We start from the raw sequence: 22123 nt of genomic DNA, 5'->3' as shown, positions 1-22123 counted from the left end.
ACCACTGGACTGCCAGGGAAGTCCCTGGGATTGTGTTCTTAATTTCTCTTTCTGCTCTTTTATTATTAGTATATAGAAATACATAAAAATTTGTTGCATTGATTTCATATCCCACAACTTTACTGAATTTGTTGATTAGTTCTAACTTTTTTGGTGGTGTCTTAAGGGTTTTTATATATAAAATGATGTTATCTGCAAATAGTGACAGTTTTACTTCTTCCTTTCTGATTTGTATGCCTTTTACTTCTTTTTCTTCCCTAACTGTTCTGGCTAGGACTTCCAACACAGGCTCACATTGTTCTACTGTACTTTGCAAATACTGCGGTTTTTTTTTTGTTTTTTTTTTTTTACAAATTGAACATTTGTGGCAACCCCACATTGAGCAAATCTATCAGCACCATTTTTCCAACAGCTCACTTTGTGTCTCTGTGTCACATCTGGTAATTCTAGCAATATTTCAAACTTTCCATTATATTTGTTATGTCACTATTATATTTGTTATGGTGATCAGTGATTTCTGCTACTATTGTAACTGTTTGGGGGAGGTCATGAACTGCACCCATGTAAGACTGCAAACTTAATTGCTGAAATGACAACAAAGGATTTAGAATATTACATAAAGTTAGTTCATAAAGCAGTGGCAGGGTTTAAGAGGACTGACTCCAATTTTGAAAGCTTTTTACCCACAGTAGAACTAACTTCTTTCAAACAGCACTGCATACTACAGAGAAATGGTTCATGAAAGGAAGAGACCAAGAAATTGCCTCAGCAGCCACCACCCTGCTCAGTCAGCAGCCGTCAACAGCAAGGCAAGACCCTCCACAAGCAAAAAGACTACTGGCTGAAGGCTCAGAGGATGGTTAACACTTTTTAGCAAGCAAGTATTTTTAATTAAGGTATGTACATTATTTTTTTAAGACATAATGCTATTGCACACTTAACAGACTACATCATAATGTAAACATAACTTTTATGTGCACCGGGAAACCAAAAACTATGTGTGACTTCTTTATTGCAATATTCGCCTTATTTGCAGTGGTAGAGAACCGAACCCACAATATCTCTGAGGTATGCCTGTAACTGTGTTGAATATGGAATACTGCATTTCTCCCTCCAAATTTTGGAGTCTTCTTTTTCTGGAATTTCTCTTCTGTAAAACGCTCTTTTCACCCTCATTCCACTTAGTACTGTCAATTTAGTTTGGCCAAAGGGTATGATGCCATTTTTGCCCTAGTGTTTTCTTCCTATTGAGCATAGAGTGTACAGCACAAAGTGAATATATCTATGTAACTGGCAAACAGATCAAGAAAAAGAACTTTATCAGAACTCCTAAGACTCTTCATGCCCACTTTCAGGCACTGGCTCTGCCCCCAATCTATTGGGGTAACAGCTATCCTGACTTTTAAACACCATAATTGAGTTCTGCTTGTTTTAAACTTTATGTAAATGTAATCGTAGATTATGTTCTCCTTTGCCTGGCTTCTTAAAAGAATCACAGACCATATTTGGGTCCTTAAAAACTATCACAACCAAAGGCCTAAAGCAACTCTTCTCCAGAGCAAATCACCAGCCCCTACTGGACAGCTTTTCCTGTGGCTGCAATCTTTACTTCACAAAGCTTATTTTCATAAACTTAGTACCTTTGCTTCACTGCTTACAACCGGTTTTACAGGGAACTGGACATCTGTGGCTTTTAATATTGTATTTTCTTGAAGAATGTCTTGTTGAGATTGATTGTGACCAAATGGCTTTAAAAAAAAAAAATACAATGTTGAGAAATTTATCTCACAAAATATTTAAACAGATATTATCAGAGAATCCCCAAGATACAAATGATTTGTGTTCTAAAAAAATCTTACTCTCAGTTACTTGCAAGCTGGGATGCATTCTCATAGAAACAAGGTTATAACTGACAGCAGGCATCTGATCAATCCTTAGCATAGCCAAAACATTGTGAATAAGCAACAGAAAATAATACCATTGCTATATAAGTAAGTAATTAAGATAAAAATAAAAACAAAAAAATTTTAAATTTTATTCTGAATGTTTAAAATTTAAGTTTAATTAGAGAAGAGATGGAGAAGTAGTGGACACATCTGTGAAAAGTCCAAAGAGTGAAATACCTTGAGTATGACACACTAACTTAAATGAATCAGCTCTGGGTTTGGTCCTAACATGCAGTGAGTTCCCAGACAAGTCCCTGAATCTCTCTTTTCACACTGATGGAGGGACTGAATGGGATAAGGATATCTATGGTAGCTTACAGTTCTGACTTCAATGTAAAGAGAGGTTTGGGAAAAATTAGTACTAAGTTTGATGGAATTTCCCTGAGGAAGCACAGGAGGAAACATGCTCAGGCCAAACTGTGTGTGTGGGGTGGGAACGGGGTAGAGGAGGTGAGGAAGTGGAGAGAATGGAGGATCATGAACAGTTTTGACTCCTTTATTCCTAGCAACAGAAAAACGTTAGCACTGTTAACAGATTAGTTACTTCTTCTTCTTAAAAGAAAAAAAGGCAAAGAGCAGGCCAAAGAAGCTGTTGTGACATTAAAATAGTTCTGATCCACAGAAATTTTAGGAAGTGATAATATATTTAAGATCATTTAAAAAATCAAATGGAGTAACTATGGTTCAGGCATCCAAAATGGAGCTGGGTGGCCATTGTGGATGTGGTTTCAGACACATTCCTGCATCAGAGAAAACCTGAACTTTCTGAACTGTATCAAACTAAAGGAAACCACTAGATGTTTTCAAAACCGTATCTATCTGCTAGCAATTGCCAGCTGCAACCTTGTACTTTCAAAGTTCCCCCACAACTATGTCATCATTTCAAACCCCAATCTTTGCTTAACAAGCACCCTTACTTCTTGCCAGCTCCAATCCTAATTCTTGACAATTTGTGTAAGCTTGCAGTTTTTTGCCTATAAGCACCCTCCTCCGCTTTTGTAGTCCAGCGGAACACAATTCAAGTGCTTTCATGTATTTCTGCTTCCCAGTCTGCTCCTAACCCCAAATAAACAGTTATTTTGGGTTTTTTTGTTGTTGCCTCAACCAGGTCTGAATTCTTGGAATTCTTGACTAAATTGACTTCAAGTTAATGAAACTTTAAAAGGGGAAAATTCAACTTATCTCCATATAGCTGAATCTGTTATACTTCAACTTACTTTTCTACCATAAAGACACTGAAAGAAGATGACTCCGACTGACCACACATCAACCTTGTTGGAAATCTTCGGTGGTTCCTTTCCAACTACAAAACACTCAGGAGGTAAATACCTAGGTTTTGGGGGGAGGAAAAAAGGAAAGGATATTAACAATTTATAAATTAAAACCTTCTAAATGTAAAATCTTACACTCATTTTATCCATACAAAAACCCTTAGGTGATTTTCACTGATTAAAGTCCTAACTTTTAAGGCATTTGTATCCCTGTATCATTTGACTTTAGAGCCAAAACAAACAACTTTGTGGTTAAAGTGTGTAATATACAGTTGACCCTTTTCCAACACGGGTTCAAACTGCACGGGTCCACTTATACGAGGATTTTTTTCAATAGTAAATACTGCAGCACTACACAATCCCTGACTGGTTGAATTTCGGGCATGTGGAGGAACCACGTATATGAAGGGCAACCGCAAGCTATACTCAGATTTTTGACTGTGCAGAGGACCGGTGCCCCTGCACTGTTCAAGGGTCAACTTATATACATTTCTGTAGTGTATGATCTACAGAAATGATAAATTATCATTAGAAATTACAATGTTCTAAGTATCTACTAACAGAAGAAATCCTCTCCTATCCCCCCTTCACCAATCTTCAAACTGTAGGAAGTTCTCTTCCTAAAACACACATCTGATCAGCCAGTTCTTTTGTTTAAAGAACCTCAGCCTCACTCACTGCCCAGGCAAGACCTCGTATCTCTTGCTTGTAACACGAGACCTGTCCTAATCTAGCAGCAACTTAAATTTCCAAAATCTCTTCTCCTGACCCCCAGCCCCTCAAACTGGTTAGGCAAAGCCGATTCACTTGGTTCCCTACACTGTGCTTCCCCGCAATGCTTCTGAATATGACAACCTCTTATGCCTTCCTTAACTACTCCAGTTCACACAGTGACCACCCTTTCTTCTTCAAGACCCACCCAACTTTCACAAGCCTTCTCTGCGTCCCTCCAGGCAGATGTTACCTCCATTACAGCGCTAATTCATTGTACAGTTTCAAACAGTAGCAGCATCAGAAATATATGGAGCATTCAAAAATACTATTTTTATTTATAAATTTATAATTTTAGATAAAGAAAAGGTAAAAATAGATTGTAAAATTTATTTAAAAAGTAAAAATACATATAAGTAAAAATAAATTTTTACTTTTAACCTTAGGTTATAAGTATTGATAAAAAGCTCCATCAGGATGCAAGCATCTCACACTTCAAAAATTTAGATAAACTACAAAGTCCTGAAAAGGAATAATACAGCTAAATGGGAAGCTTCTCTTTTTAGTTTTATACTCACTATGCTAAAATCGTTTAAATTCAGCAGAACATTCACATATGACCAATAACCTATTTGTGATGTAAATCCTTTCCTACCCTCCAAATCAAATAAAAAGCCAGATTTGTTTTATGAATAAAAGCGTATATTTTCTGTAGGTTTATGTGTGTGTAACTGAAACAAGAATGACTCTTAAACACTGTGCTATACCGTCTCTCAAGGTAAAAGGGTATATAAGCAAGGAGAGGAAGTGTAGGAATAGATACCAAAGCTACTCGGGGAAAACAACAGCAGGATTTAGTGGATGCTTGCATTTGAGACCCAAGAGGAAGGGAGAAACAAAACTCGTTTTCTTCTAAGTGATACTGACAAATAATTTAAGCTTCTGGGGATGATGTGTAAAAGCACTACATACCTATATTCTAAAAGTTTGTATATGAATAAAAAACTAACCATTTTGGGGAAAGCTGTTTCTACAAGAAGTATATAATTCCAGGTTCCTAACATGGAAATGCCATGACTGTATCTTCTTCCTGCACAGCACCCTAAAACATAAGCTTCCCTGTCTCATGCCCATCTGTCAGGGGGAAATTTCCTTGCCCTGCCCTGCACTAGGGAAGCCAGAGTGAGAGGGAAACAGTATGGTGGGAGTCTCTGCAGAGGAAGGATGATCTATTACTTAGAACATGGTTTTCAAGCTGTCTGCCACAGAATACAGGGTTCTACCAAGAAGCCTTATTTTTGTTGGTTTTATTAGGATTCTAAGATTTTGTGGTGAAAAAAGGAGCCTTGTTGCTAAAAGAAAGAAGTCTAAAGACTACTGACTGAGGGTACTGACTTTTAAGGAGTTACTAGTTTGAATGATAGACTTTTAAAGAATATATATTGAAAGAAAATTATGATACATTATCTTATATTCCTAAAAAATGCCACAAGCATAATTTGAAACTCTAAACTGGCTTTAAATGAATACATGGAACATGACTAATCCTTACTCTGAAAAGTAAAGTCCATACCAACCTGTGGCATTTTATAGAATTGGTTATTATTGCCCAGGCTATGTGAAGATTGTTCTGAAGACTCCAAAGTCACATTTATGTTTGTAGTCACCATCCTGCTCAGTGAAGCTGAGTAGTTATCTCCCTTCCATTTAAGATTTCACTCTTTTTGCTAAACTAATTTATTCTGAAAACTAAATTAGTTTTGAAATTTTATAGTCTATGTTCTCCACTTTGGCAAATTTGATACTAAGTTTGAAAATTCACACTGAAGTAATTTTTGTCAACACGTAGGTAACTCTGAAGGGAATGACATTCATTTAGACTCGTATCAGTGAATCTATGGTTCTATCTAGATTTATATCTGTATGTATGAAGTTATTAAAAAGATTTTTGAGCGTTAAGGCCAAAGACCAAGATTGTACCAAATTTCTCTTTCATTCATTATTGACAAAACATCCATCTTAAAAACTGTAACCACAAAACCTCTACAGAGAGGGCTTAATGCTTATTAGTTATTGCTTTTAATAGCTAAGATATTATATTAAGTATCATTACTCATGATAAACATCACTCCAACATTATAGAACAAGATTCACAAATTCTCCATGTTAGGAGTTTCTGGCTGGTAGGGAACTAGCTGGTAGTCACTTGCTGATGCCAAGTTTTTCTTCCTCTGGTTTGCTGATAGTTACAGTTAAGACCAGGTGAGAAAACAGGACTGATGATAGTAGTCTCTCAACTCAGAGACTTCATATCAGTACTCTCATCACACCACAGTAATCTCAAAGGTAGGCGAAAATAAACTCTCATTAAAAAGACTGGGCACTAATCTAGGTAATTTTGGTGTTTTTAATAATACACTTACCAGTAAGTGCCTGCCCCTTGGGAAGTTAGATCCATTCCATCTACACCATAGCTGTCATCATCCATAATCTTGGACAGACCAAAATCAGTAATTTTAATTTCTCCGCATGCTGTTCCATCTACCAGAAGGATGTTCCCTAAGAACAAAGTATAAAGTTCTTTTAATGAAACATAAATGAAAAACATTATCTTTACTACTAAAGCTGGACTTTTGGGAAATAATACACTTAACATACATATGTAAAATTTTTAATCAATTAAGATATACATTTAAAATATAGTTTTTAAATGCAGTGATATAAATTTTAAAAACACTTCAGCTACTACCACTAGTATTCCACTGACTTTTAAAAACTAAACCAAAAAGCATATTTTTGGATAACTTAGCAAGTAAGACTTTTAAAAATTACACTCTTTAAAGCTTAATTTAGACAAAAATTTTATTAATTACCTGGTTTAAGATCATAATGTATAATAGGGGGTTTGATTTCATTGAGATATCTTAGTGCATTTACAATCTGCATTACAATAGACCTAGCTTCTTTCTCTGACATTAATTTATGTTGCTTCAGATAGAAATCCAAGTCATTGCCTTCACAGTATTCTAACACTGTACAAAACCTACAATGGAGAAGAGAAAAAAATCAGACATAAAATATTATCCAATAATTCAGAATCACAATGGACAAATGAAGAGTATTTATATTATCACTATGGAATAGGGGAAGCAAAAGCCAACATGTCTTTTCTTAAAAAATAAATCCTTTTATATTCACTTACGTATCTGTATCCAAGGAGAAATAATCATAGAGTTTAACTATTCTGGGGTGATCCAGTTCTTTGTGTATTCTATACTCTCTGCAGGCATGTCTACGAGAAAGAGAATATATTAATTCTCCATGACAATTAAATATATTTTCAAAATTGATAAAAACCATAAAGAATTAATATTTACTTGTGGTAGTTTTCCTTCTTCTCATCCCTCCAACTTTTATTAAGCTGATGGATCTTCACAGCAGCATATCTTTGTTCATAAAGGTCAAAAGCCTAGGATTCAAGGAATAGAAGAGTTTGGACCAAAGACCAACTGAATAGTGAAGAGATTTTTTTTTTTTGAGTGATAATTTTTGCAATAATATGGAATGAGAATACACATTACGATTTTTGGTAGTCATCCCTGCTAAGGTTATATATAGTTCAGTGGCACATTTATTATCAGAAACAAGATACAAATTCCATGGTGCAGGGCTTCCCTGGTGGCGCAGTTGTTGAGAGTCCGCCTGCCGATGCAGGGGACGTGGGTTCGTGCCCTGGTCCGGGAAGATCCCACATGCCGTGGAGCGGCTGGGCCCGCGAGCCGTGGCCGCTGAGCCTGCGCGTCCGGAGCCTGTGCTCCGCAACGGGAGAGACCACAACAGTGAGAGGCCCGCGTACCGTTTAAAAAAAAAAAAAAAAAAAAAAAAAAATTCCATGGTGCTAAATCAGAGAAAACCTTAATGTGAATTTTCACGTTCAAGTTTTATAAGTGCCAATATATTGAATCAAGATAAAACAATAAAGCTCTCTGGGTTTTGTTTTTTTTTTTTTGGCTGCGTTGGGTCTTTGTTGCTGTGCACGGCCTTTCTCTAGTTGTGGCAAGTGGGGTCTACTCTTTGTTGCAGTGTGCGGGCTTCTCTTGTTGCAGAGCACGGGCTCTAGATGCGAGGACTTCAGTAGTTGTAGCACACGGGCTCAGAAGTTGTGGCACACGGGCTTCAGTAGTTGTGGTGCATGGGCTTAGTAGTTGTGGTGCATGGGCTTAGTTGCTCCGCGGCACGTGGTATCTTCCCAGACCAGGGATCAAACACGTGTCCCTTGCACTGGCAGGTGTATTCTTAACCACTGCACCACCAGGGAAGTCCCAAGCTATCTGTTTTTAATATAGACATTCTTCTCTATACTGGTAGTAGCAGTAAGTGGCCAGGAAAACAGGCGGCTGTAATACTTTTTTGGTGGGTTCCTGTATCCTTTCCTAGCAACTCCACCTTCCCCCCCCCATTTGAAAATTAACAAGTTCCTAACAATTTCCCAACTGTTTTAAAAAAATTCTAAACTTTTATTATGAAACTGTTTAAACATAACCATAACCATTAACCATATGTAATTATCATACCTAACTCTATCAGTAATATTTCCTTAATCTGGGCTCAAAAAAGGTTTTATACTTGTTTGTTCAAATGACCAGACTATTTCTTAAATAAAGAATGATCAATATTTTAAGGCTTCAGGTGACTTATAAATGTTTTTTAAAAACAATGAATATCATTAAAGAGGAATTAATAATTTAGGTTCAACTGTGACTTTTACACAAAAGCGCTCCCTTAAAACACTAAAAGCTTACATATTTATTAGGAAGAAGGTTCCTAGTTCCCACTGCCTCTATCAATTTAACCTTAAAATAAGCAGTAGGGGTAAACTGCTTGTCACGAAATTATAAAAGCATGGGATCAGAAATAATATAGGATGCAGTAATTAAGAATATTCACTTTGGAGTCAGATGAATTTATTAGCTGCATGACTTTGTGCTTAATACCCTCTCTAATAGCCTCAGTCTCATGAAGTTTGGGTTGTTGACTAAATGGGGTGAAACGTATAAAGTGTTCAGAATAATATATGATTCATAATAAATATCCAATAAACATTAGCTCATTATAATATTAAAAGTTAAGTTTTAAGAAATATAATAGAAGAGAATAAAAGAAGTTCATGTGAGAGAAAGCAAAAAAGCTTTTATAAAACTCAAAGGCAATCATAGTAAAAAAATAGGAGAAAATAAAATTCTAAGTACTAATAAAGTTATCATCCATGTATAATGATAATAACTGTATATGACATATCTTTCTCCCAAGATTAGAAGAGTAAAGTATACCTTCCCATAAAGCTAAGATGGTAGTCACCGAGCAACTGATTCAATGCTTTCCACCTTGGTATAGAGAAGAGTCAATTTTTTGACTTACAGTCAGCTACTTTGTTTACCAAGCGACCTGGCAACAATGAAAGGACTTGAAGGGGTCGGAGGGGCTGTCATTAGTATTTAAATCAGTAATGAGGGTTCAAGTCATTAGGGACCCACAATCTGCATTGTCTAATTTCTACAGAAGCCTTTTCTTCCAAAAGAAAAGTCCCTTTTAGACCCTATCTATGGGGCTAAAAACAATGGAAATACTATTGGGCAGTGGCAGAAGACTGTCATGAAAGCTATCAGTAGGCTCAGAAGCCGGGCAACTTCTCGGCGGAGCTAGTGCTAGCTAACTATACTTTTGGTGATTTTTAGGTCCACAGTGAGCAACATTATGACCTTCTTTTCTACCTTGTGGCCTAAGACTACTCAACCATTAAGTGCCTGAGGATGAACTACCATTAGAATCAGAGAAATAGGAATTGGAAGAGAGCTCACAGATCACTCTTGATGGGTGACACTTAATGCTCATCCAAGTTAACAAAACAAAAAATAGTTCATGGTTGAACCAAGATCAGAAATGAAGTTCTCTGAATCCAAATCCCATAATTTGCCCCAGAGTCAGAACTGGATACAGGGTGTCTCGTTGAACAGAGAGGATTTCTAATAATCTAATGAGCTTACATTTCTCAGCAACGAAGTTCTTTGTGATTTTCCTGTGATAGTTCATTTAATCACTATAATGATCCTATGATGTAGGTACTATTAGCTTTCCCAGGTGAAGACAGGCAGAGGATGGTAAGCAATAAGCCCAAGTTTATACAGCAGTCAGAATTAGCCAGGATTCAAACCCAGCCTGTCTGGCTTCAGAACCCAAGGTCTTAATCGCTGACTATACCAATACATAATGAAGCACCAAGTGTTCCAAGGAGCTAATCAAAGGCAGACTAACAGGGAAGCCTTCTATAGGAATTGAAGTTTAAGGTGAAGCTATGACCTTCATGTGACTTTATGCTAAGAGCAAATGGGAAGCCACTGGGGCTTATAAGCAGGGGAGTGAGATGATCAGACTGCATTTTACAACAAGGCCACTCTAGCTGCAGCACACACAAATGAACTGGAGAAACTCAATGCCCAGAAAAAAGGTGATCAGCTAGGCAATGCAACAAGAGACAATGAGGCCCTGCACTAAGAGAGAGGGAGAAGGGTCATTGCTGGATTTAGGAGAGCTTAATGACATTAATAATGACAGATACCAGGGACTGGTTATGTTGGGGGAAGGGAGTTAAGGGCAAGGTGAATTGAAGGATGGCTTTTATGTTTTTCACTTGAGGGACTGGGCAGGTAAATGGCAGTGCTGTGTATTAAAGTAGGGAGCAGTGTTAAAAAGCGGGGGGGGGGGGGCGCGTTGGGAGAAGAGATAACTTCTATTTCAGATGTGAGTTTGCAGTGCTTATGAAGCATCCACATGAGGTGAACAGATTAAGTCATATAAACCAGCAGGTACGGGGCTCAGAAGGAGAGTGTGGGGTAGATAGCTATGTATCTATACATCTGTATCTGAAATCAAATAGGTGATAACTTAGTGAATGGGAGGGGGATATATCTGAAAGGAGCACAAGAATGATGAGACCATAGGAACTGCAATATTTAAAGGTTGGGCAGAAAGATAACATAAAGTGGAAAAAAAGTAAGGTATAAAGCATTAAACATATGAGTAAATATTTCTACATTTATAAATACACATTTGAGAAACACTGGCCTTAAAATAGGTAGAAATTAGGGTAAATTCAGGACATGTAAGACTTGTGACACATGTTTAAATTAAGGGATACAACCTTTCCATAAATGTACTATATTAAATGGCTACCTGCCTATCTTGATTCTAATGGTTGTTATTACTTGTATCAGACTGGCTAGTGATAACCAGGTACCAAATATCAGAGGGACTGCAAAGGCACAAGGATAGTTTTTAGACTCTTGAGATAAGACAGTGTAAGCCACCACAGGCTCTTTTTTGTAATGAGAGGACATAAAAACAGTCAAAAAATCATAAAATCAATAAAAAGACATGTACTTCTTAACCACATATTCCTATATCTTTGTCATATTAGTATGAAGAACAGGAAAAAAATGTACATTACCTTATACACTTCACTAAAGCCACCTCTACCAAGCAGATGGAGTAATAAATATCTTTCATTTAACGTTGGGTGATCTTTGAACCTTAAGGGTGGGGAAAAAAACACTCAGGCACATGAAAACACCCACAAAAAGGTTTCGTCCACAACAAAGTTAGCTCTTATTCTACTCCCAGCTACTTCTTTTTCAGCTACTCTTCTGCTAATTTTGAATTCCATTCCATACTTCTTTTCCTTCTCTAACTGCATGACTATCACCCATCTTAACGCTCTGGTGTTCACAAAGCTTAACATTTATAGCCGAATATTCAGGTTCAATGACCAATTATAGCACTGTGATAAAGACCTACCGACTACTGTATTACTAAGAGCTTTATGAAATCCCGTATCTATTCAGCAGGAATTACTTCCCTTGGAAAAATATACTTTTATTTTGGGAGTTACAGTTAATCAAGTTTTATAATATTGATATATGATTAAAAATAATTATATTTATAAACTGGCTTTCATCCATGGTGAAATTTTACAGCCTTTGCCTTTTATAAATAAAAATTTATTTCCCAATCAAAAAAGAAATCCTTTAAAAAAAACCACCACAGACAATACTATTACTATTTAAAGCTTATTGCACCTGCTATACATTAAGCACTCACCTGTATTATCTCATTTGGTTCTTAACCAACCCTTTGAAGTAGGCCCTGCTACTACCTCTATTTTACAGATGAGGGCACTACTGCACAGAAAGGTTAAGTAACTTGTCCAAGGTCAACAGCTAATACATGGCAGGGGTTAGCAGAAAAATGTGGTTCCAAAATGTACACTCTTGATATTTAAGGAAAAAAAATATCAATGATAGCTTTATAATTCCAGATGCAAACACATGATATTTTATTCAATATCAACACAGCTTTGATAATTTAAGCTTTTCCTGAGAACTTATAAATAAAAGAGATTTCTGTTAGTTTTAAAGCAAAATGTAGGGAATTCCCTGGTGGTCCAGTGGTTAGGACTTGGCGCTTTCACTGCCATGACCCAGGTTCAATCCCTGGCTGGGGAACTAAAATCCCACAAGCCACACAGCCAAAAGAAGAAAAAAAGAAAGAAAAGAAAAATGTAAAGCTGTAACAATTTATTTAATTTTCAACAAGTGGATTAAGTAATATCCACAAGTTTGGACATAATTTTCAGAAGAGCCAGTTTTAAATTAGTTTTGTCTTATCTGCGTTATCAGAATTTTCATCTGGTACAATTAAGGATATTACATAACTATATTATTTCACTGACATTATACATTGGAATGATTGCGTTCATACAGAGATGATCATAAATAGCCCTTCTTTTAAGTAAGATATTTGTATTTCACGGCAGAAATAGGCCACTTCCAATTCTGACACTTGTATTAGGTCATGAAGATTTAAATTACATAAGTCTTAAAGTGTAAAAAGACATCCTTCCTGTCCTCTACATTGACTAAATCCAATTAATGCCTTGCTTAATTTCTATCTTCTTCATAAAATTCCCACCAGCCCACATATATTTTCTATCCTTTGAATTCCTTTAGCGTTTAATGTCATTTTGATGATTAGGGATTAAGGACAGAGACTATAACTTAAACTACTTTTCTATTTCTTCTCCAGTTTTTACATAATGCTGGATACATGGCTTACTGAAATCCCTTTGGTTGAAATAATTTTTTCCTCACTACTATAATATTAACTTTGGTATTTAGTTAACAAATATTTATTCTGTGCCTACCATATGCCAGGCACTGATCTAGGTTCTGGGGATATAGCAAGAACAAAACTAAGTCCCTGCTCTCATGTAGCTTACATTCAAGTGAAAGGAAACAGATAAAATAACTGAAAAAAAAAATTTGTAATTCCAAATAGTGATAAATGCTAAGAACAAATAAAGTAAGGCAAGGATACTGAGATAGGGGATGGAGTGAGGCAAGGACTGCTATTTTAGACAGGGTGGCTTCTCTAATGACCATGGGGAGTGAAATAAGGAGTAAGCCACTCAGATATTTAGAGGAGGAACATTTCAGGAAGAGGAAATGGCGAGCACAAAAGCCTTGAGGGAACAAGTGAGACATGTTTGAGGGGGCCAGTGTGTCTACGACATATAAGTGAGGGGAGGATGAGAGAGATGGGGTGGTGAGGTGGCCAGAGACCAGATCAAACGAGGCCTTCTGAGCCATGGGAAGGACTTGAGGTCTATGGTGAGAAGCCCCCCAACAAGGAAATACTCTGTTTATGATCTCCAAGGGGAGAAAAAACTTTTATTATGTAAAACTGTGAAATACAAATAATGACTTACTGTGAATTATCTTCATTATTTATTCTTTTGAGCTCTCGAATGTGAAGATTTCTGACTCTTTCCAAACGTTCAAGTTCTGCCTGAATTTCTGCCTCTTCCTGAAAATGAAGAGAGGGGACTATAACAAGCTCAATTTATTTGTGATATAAAAAAGATATTTTTACTCATGCACCAATTTTTTACAGTGATGGGAAGAATAGTGTATTATAAAGTTCCACTGAGTTAAAAGACCAAAGTGCTCTTTTCAATGCCTGAAAGATAGAAAGAGATAAGGCAAAAGCCTATTTCAAGAAACCATCCTCCACATGAAAATCTTTATACCTAACGAGATGCTGACTTTTATTCTATACCACAAGAAATCTATTTTTATAATGTCTAAACTGAAAATGACTGCAAGGTAGTCTGAAACTGACTTATAACACAAAATGAGCTCAAAGTTTTATTTCTGGTACATCCAAATTTTAATTTACGAGGGAATAATTTACTAGTACAAAACAAATGAAATGAAGATATTTCACAACAGTTAAAAGAGGAAGAAAGGTAGGAGACAGAACTACTGATTATTCTGAGACCTTACAACATTTGGAATACACACACACACACACACACACACACACACACACACACACACACACACACACACACACACACACACACACACACACACACAGTCTGACCACTCACTTTGGATAAATCCCACTACAATTTTAAAGAGACTCTTAAAACAAAAATTTTACGAATAGCTGTGGCAGATCCTTAGTTATCAGAGCAGACCTAGGCAAATCCTAAAGAAATTTACTTTAACATTCATTTAATCTAAACATTTTGATAAATATTTTTCATGTCTCAAAATATATAATTTTTAGAACATTTAAAAAAATTAGACACCAAAACAAATAAAATCACCCATTACACACATACCTCTTGATTTGTCAGTATAAATTTAAGTACTACTTAACAAACAAGAACATAACAAATTTCAGTGAAAAGTTCTATGAATGCCCAATTTTATAATATTTTTGAATAACTATTTATTAAGTAAACTAATCCAGATTGCCTTGGCCTAAATGTGTACCACTACCGTTATAAATCTATACCACATGGAATAGAGGTTATTTAAATATTTGTTTTTCATTAGCACTGTCTCTTAATGATTTATCTTCTGATTTTTTTTTAAAATCCTTTATCTCAAAAAATTAATAGTTCTGAAATTTACTTTGAAAATATAAATATTACTTCATCGTAAAGCAGATAATAGAGATATAAAGTCTATTACACCTGTATCTAAGGCTTAAAGTGAAAGGAATATTCTAAGTATCATAAAGAAAAACAAAAAACAAACATTCACAGATTAAAAAACTAAATCTAAGTATGTTGTTCATATTCCACCTGACCTTAAGATTATTTCAGTTATTTTAAAATGAAACAACCACTACTTGTTGCAGAGATATTTAATGTAAATTAGGCATTAGATGATACACAGAAACCTTCAAAATAAAATTTAAGTAAAAAAAGAAAGAAAAATAAATAAATTTAAGTGAAGATGAACTTTTCTAAAATTTTGGGGAGAGTTTTCTAAAATAGATACACTAAAGTCTCTGAAATTTCCTCATTTAATGTAGCTTCAGTCACAAATATTTCTAATTTTAATGAAAAAAGAAAAAAGGTAAGATAATGTCCCAGGGGATTAAATAACTGAAGATTCATTATAAGGAGAGGAAATAGATTAAAAAGCTTTGAAACAATAAAATCAAACCACAGTTCAGTTGTCTCCATTTAGTTATATAAAGTAGAATAAGAAATTGGCCATATAGCTGTGCCCATGAGTATGAAAAAATTCAAATTCATTTATGCCACAGAACACAGAAAGTGGTAACTTTCTTTCTTCAGATTACTAATGTCTGCTGCCTTAAAACCTGCCATTAATTTCTTATACATGTAGGAAGCTAGTAAACACTTAGTAAGTTGGTATAATTTTAAATAATCTGATAAAACGGTGAAATGCCTATTAGAATACCAGCAAAAATATTTGTTTCAGCTTTCATTTGAAAAATGTGGTATGGGGATACTATTTTAAAAATGAATTTATAGATATTAAATTTTATTAACTCATAAATATATAATTATGAGATTCAACTAGATTGTTGACACATAATTACATTTGTTTTATAATTTTTGGTAATCTTCAGATGTTTATACAATGGCAGTAATCAATATCATAATATACTTACTAAAGAAAATAAAATGTACGTCTGTGCCAGCTAAGCAAGCTTTTTACCCTCTATAAAACATGACAAGTATGCCCCGTAAGATCTTACAATACAAAAGCACAGGCAAGCTTCATTCAGTTTGAATTGTAAAGTTTACAGGAAGAAACAAAATGTCAGGAGCACTAGTTTAAAAGAAAAGCTGGATCCTAGGTATTTAAGAGGCATGTCAAGGGAAGGAACTATAACAAAGTCATATGCAAATAGACATAAATCCTCCATAGTCCTCAGTGAAATATATTTACATCTTCCATATTGTAATTTAATATTTATTCCACAATATCCTGGACCTTAAAGTGACACAATTCTAGAGGAAAGATAATTCAATAACTCTAAGTAACTTCTCTCAAATCCCACTGAGAAAAAGTATACATGCTATTATGGATTGAAGGTTTGTATTCCTCCCAAATTTTGTATGTCTAAGCCCTAAACCCCAATGTGATAGTATCTGGAGAAAGGGACTCTGTGAGGTAATTAGAGCTAGCTTAGGTCCCGAGAGTGGAGCCCTCAGGATGGGATTAGTGGCTCCCACCATCTCTTTGTGGGAGCACAGAGAAAAAAATCATGTGAAGGCCTGAGAAGATGGCCATCTACAGACCAGGAAGAGAGCCCCATCAGAAACTAAACCCTGCTGGACCTTGATCTTAGACTTGCAGCCTCTAGAACTGTGAGAAATACGTTTCTCTTGTTTAAGCTGTCCAGTCTATGGTATTTTGTTATGGCAGCCTGAACAGATTAATACACATACTTTTAGGCAAACACTAGGCAATACTGCTTAGTATCCTCTCCTTACAGAAAGGGGCAAGGCCCAGTTTTGGTTTAGCCCCAAGGTACAACAGTCTAGAATATGGTAGTCTTAGCAACTAAACTTATCTTTACTGCAGATCATTTCCAAAGATCTATATACTGTAGGCCACGCTCTCCTTGCTTGAGACTGACATTAGCCTCTGGGCCATCCTCAGAATTAATTGTTTTCAGAGGGTTCAGGAGAAGCAAGGCAGACCTGGGCTCAAAACTGATCTGAATCATTATGGAATGGACTCCTGTAACGCATGGCAAAGGTAGTCCAAATTATTAAAATAAAAAAGAGAGGCAATTCAGACAGCTAGATCATGTTTAGTAAGAACACCAAGTTTCAATCCTCAAGTCATCCACCAGCTAAGCAATTAAAGCAGAGAAGGTCTAAGAAGAAACAAACAGCATCTCTGGAAGGGAACTGGTCTCTGTAGACAATTATGGTGTGGAAGGGACATGAGTAAGAAAAGATCCCATTAAAGAGAGAGGTAGGTTTGGTAATCACATACAATAACAGGTCATGGCTCTTTTCCATTTAAACAAAAAGATATAGCAATGGACCTTAACAGTACACACTACAGCTATTTTAACAGTATTTTAAAATAAGATCTAATATTCTGAATTACTTAAATATATTAAAATACCCAGGTTAGACAAGTATACAACAGATCTCAATATTGCCTCATCATTTAAGTAACCTGCAAAACATACCACCTTCTAAAATTTTAACTTTTAAAAATTTATATGGACGGTAAAACCAGTTTGTCCCTCACCAGATATTTAGCATAGAAATGCTTTCTATTTGTAATCAAAGTCCTTCCTGGCAACTTAGTATCCTCTTGGCTTAACATTCTAAGCTAAAATTACGTTACAGCAACAGCAGAATCTCTGTAAAATGTCAGATTAAAACTGCCAGGCAGATTTGGGGTATTTTTGAGCATTTCCTTTAATGGCAATTTTGTTTTTTAAGTGGGGGTGTGTAGGCATTAAACTATAAAGCTTAAAGAGTTATAAAATGCATTTTCACATGTAAAACTAATGGATTTCCTAAAAAAATTAAACATCCTAGTTTAAACTTCTTTAGCAAATCTTTAATGTATGTTACATGTCAGCCCCACAAAAAAAAACCCTCAATTTCGAAGAGCAGCCTTTCTATAAAGCCAAGATAAGACAGAAAGTATTTTCTGATATATCGTTCTCAGCTTGCCTATAATCCATGAGGGTTGGCAGAAGAATTCTGTGTGGTATATTATGAAGACGGTGAAAGCAGAGAAAAGCTTATCACTTACAATAATATATTCAACAGCACCATAACAGCATTAGTCCATCTGGGAAAACTAGTTCAGAATGAGGTTTCAACAAGTTGAACACCAAATTCATTTAGTAGTATGAGCAATACGAATCCCTCAAAAGTTAGTATCTCCAGGTCCTCAAATTAAGTTTTAATTTCATTAAATATTTATAATGTCATTCTAAAAGTTTATCACCAGGAGAGCGAAATGTGAAATTAACAAAAGGCACTATTAAAGGCTAACAGAAAGGGCAGTGCAGAAAAAAAGAATTAAGAAAATTTTTACCGATTTACTTCAAATTTATCCTTATTAAATGTCTTTAAATTTTTCTCCATTATATTCTTTAATATATCTTAAATATGGATATGAGAGACATGAGCCATTGGAAATATGAACCAACCAACAAAAAAACCACATTCAATGTATAGAGATGGGTTTTGAAACTACTGCCCATAATCCTATTTTTGCTTGAGTATGGTTGTATAGATTGAGGACTAGGGTAGGAGGAGGAGAAGGGACAAATATTATGAAATTCCTAGGGAGGTTTTCTTTCCTAACTATATATATGCTCCCTCCATGCCCATCCTCAATCACTGAGCTGGATATTACTGAGGGGAGCATACTGCATCAAACATACCTCAGGTGTGTTTAACTGACTTAATTACTTTAGAACCTTAATGTTTTCCTCTCTCTGCACTTCATTTCCTTTTTTGGGGGGTGGGGGGTCATTAATCTCTCTTCAAATGCATAAATATATACATCAAAACCCTTAAATGGGAGTAAGTGTTAAAATGGACGGGTTTTAATTCTGTCAGTTCCCCCATTCTGTTTAAACAAATCCAACCCTATCTTCTCAGCAGCAAATATATGTAACAGTTCAACTCTCTGGCAAACTTTAAATATTTAGTACACTTACTGAAAAAGAAATCACAGGTACTGTATTCGGGGGATGAAATTCCTTGATGTTAAAAACACTAGCCAAGGTACTGACACCAAGCCTTAGCACATACAGGTACAATGCCTTACTACTATACTTTCCTCCAGCTTTCTGCCTCCTTTTAACCTTTTTTCAGGACTTTGGTGGATTCCGTATTTTTTTTAAGTATGAAAAGATTTAACTTTCTACACAATAATGAGAAGAACCTAATCTTCTAGACTCTCTCTGTACATATGCATATAAACGGCATGGAGTTACAGTTCTTGGCCAGTGGCCAAGCAATTGTTCTCTCTTTTTTGTGAAACAGTGATCTCTACACTGAACTTACAAACCTGAATAAATTAAACCCTGCTCTAACCAATGGTTAACTTGACTTCTAAGATTCTTTCCAAAATTAAAAAAATTCCATTGCCTATATAACAACTGGATTAATATCAAACACTACAGAAGTAAAACACATTGTACTGCTAAATTTTCACTTTGGTAAGTGAACAATCATCTACTACCAAGTTAAGATGTATAATTATAAATGGTGGGGAAAAAGCCAGGAATATGTAGGTTTACAATGAGAGTAGGAAGTAGAGTATACACTGGGAGCTTTCCTATCTACAGCTAGTTCCATGTTCTCTCAGCACAGGCAGCTTTCATAGATGGTACTCATTTTTAAATGGAAGCAGTACTAAGCACAAAATGTCAAGTTTAGAATTCCAACACTCTTCTTGGCACTTTTCTTGCCCACACATGCCAAGAAGTCAGGAACCTCATAATATTCTTCATGGGCTTAATGGTGACTTTTTCTAGTGTAATGCATTTTCACTAGATTTCCACTGAAAACTACTTCCTACACAAGTAGCATCTTGTGTTATGTTCTAGAGAAACATAATGTACAATGTGGTTGGCTCTGAGAAAAAAATTTCTTGAATATAAAGGTGCACACACAGTTTTAGAGATTAAGCCCTCTAGCATTAATTATTTTCATACTTTTATTCGAAACTAAAGTGACGAGATGCCACATATGCAAACTTATTCTTTGTGGTCATACTAAGGATTTGAAAAATCAGATGACAGTGGTATTCTAGAAAGAAAGACCAAAGGAGATATCAAACTTCAAGAATATTTGGGGGTTAATTCACCTAAAACCAATGCCCTGTATCCTCCACTGTTCAAAAGGCTTGCAGACAATCCATTGTCTTCCATTTCAACTAGTTGCATGGTCCACTGTGAAGGAGTGAGAAAAGAGCTGTGTGCTTGTTCTTGACCTGTAAAGATTTCATCATGGAAGATTAATACTGATGCTGCGGCTGCCTGTTACTGGTTGTTTCTCTTTGCAGGTGCCAAAATCGGTCAGAGAACAGGATTTCAGTGGCAGAGTTGTTGCTATACTGTTATCTCTTCAGAACGGAGGCACAAGGAGAGATGAATGCCACATCGCAAGGAGCAAAGGAGAGAGAGAGAAAGAAATGGTGTCAGGTGGCATGTTGGATGCGATTTTTGTTTTAGTAGAGATTGAGATGACTGTAATTGTTTAGCTGATTGCTTCGGTCTGCAAAGATACACTTGTGTTGGTGCTGATGGTTCTTGACTAATCCTGTTTCAATTACAAGTTGGTTATGTTTTTCCAATAAAAATTTCTGACACTTATATTCAGGGCTTCCCTCTCTCTCTCTCTCTCTCTCTCTCTCTCTCTCTCTCTCTCTCACACACACACACACACACACACACACACACACACACACACACACACACACACACACACACACACACCCAAAACACATACATTAAAGCCAATCCCTACAATACTATCTAATATTCCACATTGAGATGTCAAATCTTCTATATGCATTCTCTCCAACTAATCAAATATTTAAAATCCAGAAGACAAAAAAATTCGAAGACTAGAAAATAAGGAGCAACACCTCCACGTGTTGTTCACATCACAAACTTGAATAATAGCGGTGGCATGACATAGTTATTGGTCCCAATAACTTTCAAAATTCTTACTTCCTCTTTATTTTGGCATATTATGATTGGTAACTTGTATCTTTTAAATGATAATATGACTACGGAGATACTCTATTACAAGGAAAACGGTTTTTCAGGGATTTTTTAAAAAGTTGTTTGTGTTAGTTTAGTAACAATTCTTGGAAAGCACATCCACGTAGTTTTCTTCAGTTCCAGAATAAAGATCTGAACTATACAAACAACAACCTAGCAGAACTCCTCAAATCACAAAGATAAATGACTTTCCCATGACTAAAATGTATCAAAGACTGGTATCAAAACAGGATCAACCATAAAAGCTAACTGGTATGTGGTTTATTAGTTTCCTTAAATCCAGAGACTCCACATGTGGCACAGGTGCAATGGGATTTTAAATGGGATTTAGTTGCTCTGCCTCAAAGGAACAACTTTTTGAAGACAGGAAATTATTCCCATTGCAACTACAAGCTTTTAATGAGTGATAATTAAGGAAGTTTGTGCATAATTACTAGTAGCAAAAAAGTTATTTTTTAATAAGTTTTAGGAATAATTTGTACAGTCTCCATATACTTTACTATATAGTTCTTTTCTGTTCTATTCAATTAAATCTTTAGCTCTATAAAAGGTAAAATTATACTAGAGTGTATTCACACATTTTAGCCAAAAAAAGTGCTTTTCCCTGTTGACCTTTAAAAATAAACTTAGAATGAAAAACAATGAAGCAGCTAATAATAAAGAAATATTCTAGTTGATAGAACAGTCACTAACAGGATACCCAAGGAAAGTAATATATAAGGGAAAGAAAGAAGTATGTGTGTGTGGAAAACTTAACTGCTCTCCTTTATCTGCAATGAAAATGAAACAGCATGTTTCTGGGGGGAAAAAAAAGAGCAAACATTCACACTACTCTAAGAAACATGCAGAGAAAGCTACAAGTGAATTAATTCTTCTGAATACAAAAGGATCAACTTGCTATTTATCTACAACTAGAGAACTGTAGGAATAAAGCGTAAGGGTACTGCCACTGAAATAGGAGAAAAAAAAAAAGAAATAGCAGTGAGAAAAGGTTCAAGTTTCGCTTTGCCAGTTACTAGCGGTATTAAT

The 22123-nt window shown here is 35.6% G+C and overlaps 1 protein-coding gene and 1 non-coding gene across 2 annotated transcripts in view; one reads left to right on the top strand and one right to left on the bottom strand.

The window, feature by feature from the left end:
• TLK1 (tousled like kinase 1) overlaps positions 1-22123 on the bottom strand; it is a 155283-nt gene that overhangs the window by 8938 nt on the left and 124222 nt on the right. The window contains exons 13-20 of the mRNA XM_060016602.1: positions 13749-13846; positions 11433-11514; positions 7306-7397; positions 7131-7220; positions 6802-6971; positions 6352-6487; positions 3164-3275; positions 1641-1748 (exon numbers count right to left, since the gene is read on the bottom strand). Coding sequence (XP_059872585.1) covers positions 1641-1748; positions 3164-3275; positions 6352-6487; positions 6802-6971; positions 7131-7220; positions 7306-7397; positions 11433-11514; positions 13749-13846 — 888 coding nt within the window. The remainder of the gene's footprint in view (positions 1-1640; positions 1749-3163; positions 3276-6351; positions 6488-6801; positions 6972-7130; positions 7221-7305; positions 7398-11432; positions 11515-13748; positions 13847-22123) is intronic.
• TRNAE-UUC (transfer RNA glutamic acid (anticodon UUC)) lies at positions 12415-12486 on the top strand. The gene has a single exon. It is a non-coding gene; the product is annotated as a tRNA-Glu (tRNA).

The sequence above is a fragment of the Delphinus delphis genome, chromosome 7 (genome assembly GCF_949987515.2).
Source record: "Delphinus delphis chromosome 7, mDelDel1.2, whole genome shotgun sequence".
Lineage (NCBI taxonomy): Eukaryota > Metazoa > Chordata > Mammalia > Artiodactyla > Delphinidae > Delphinus > Delphinus delphis.
This window is presented reverse-complemented; position numbering and strand designations above follow the sequence as displayed.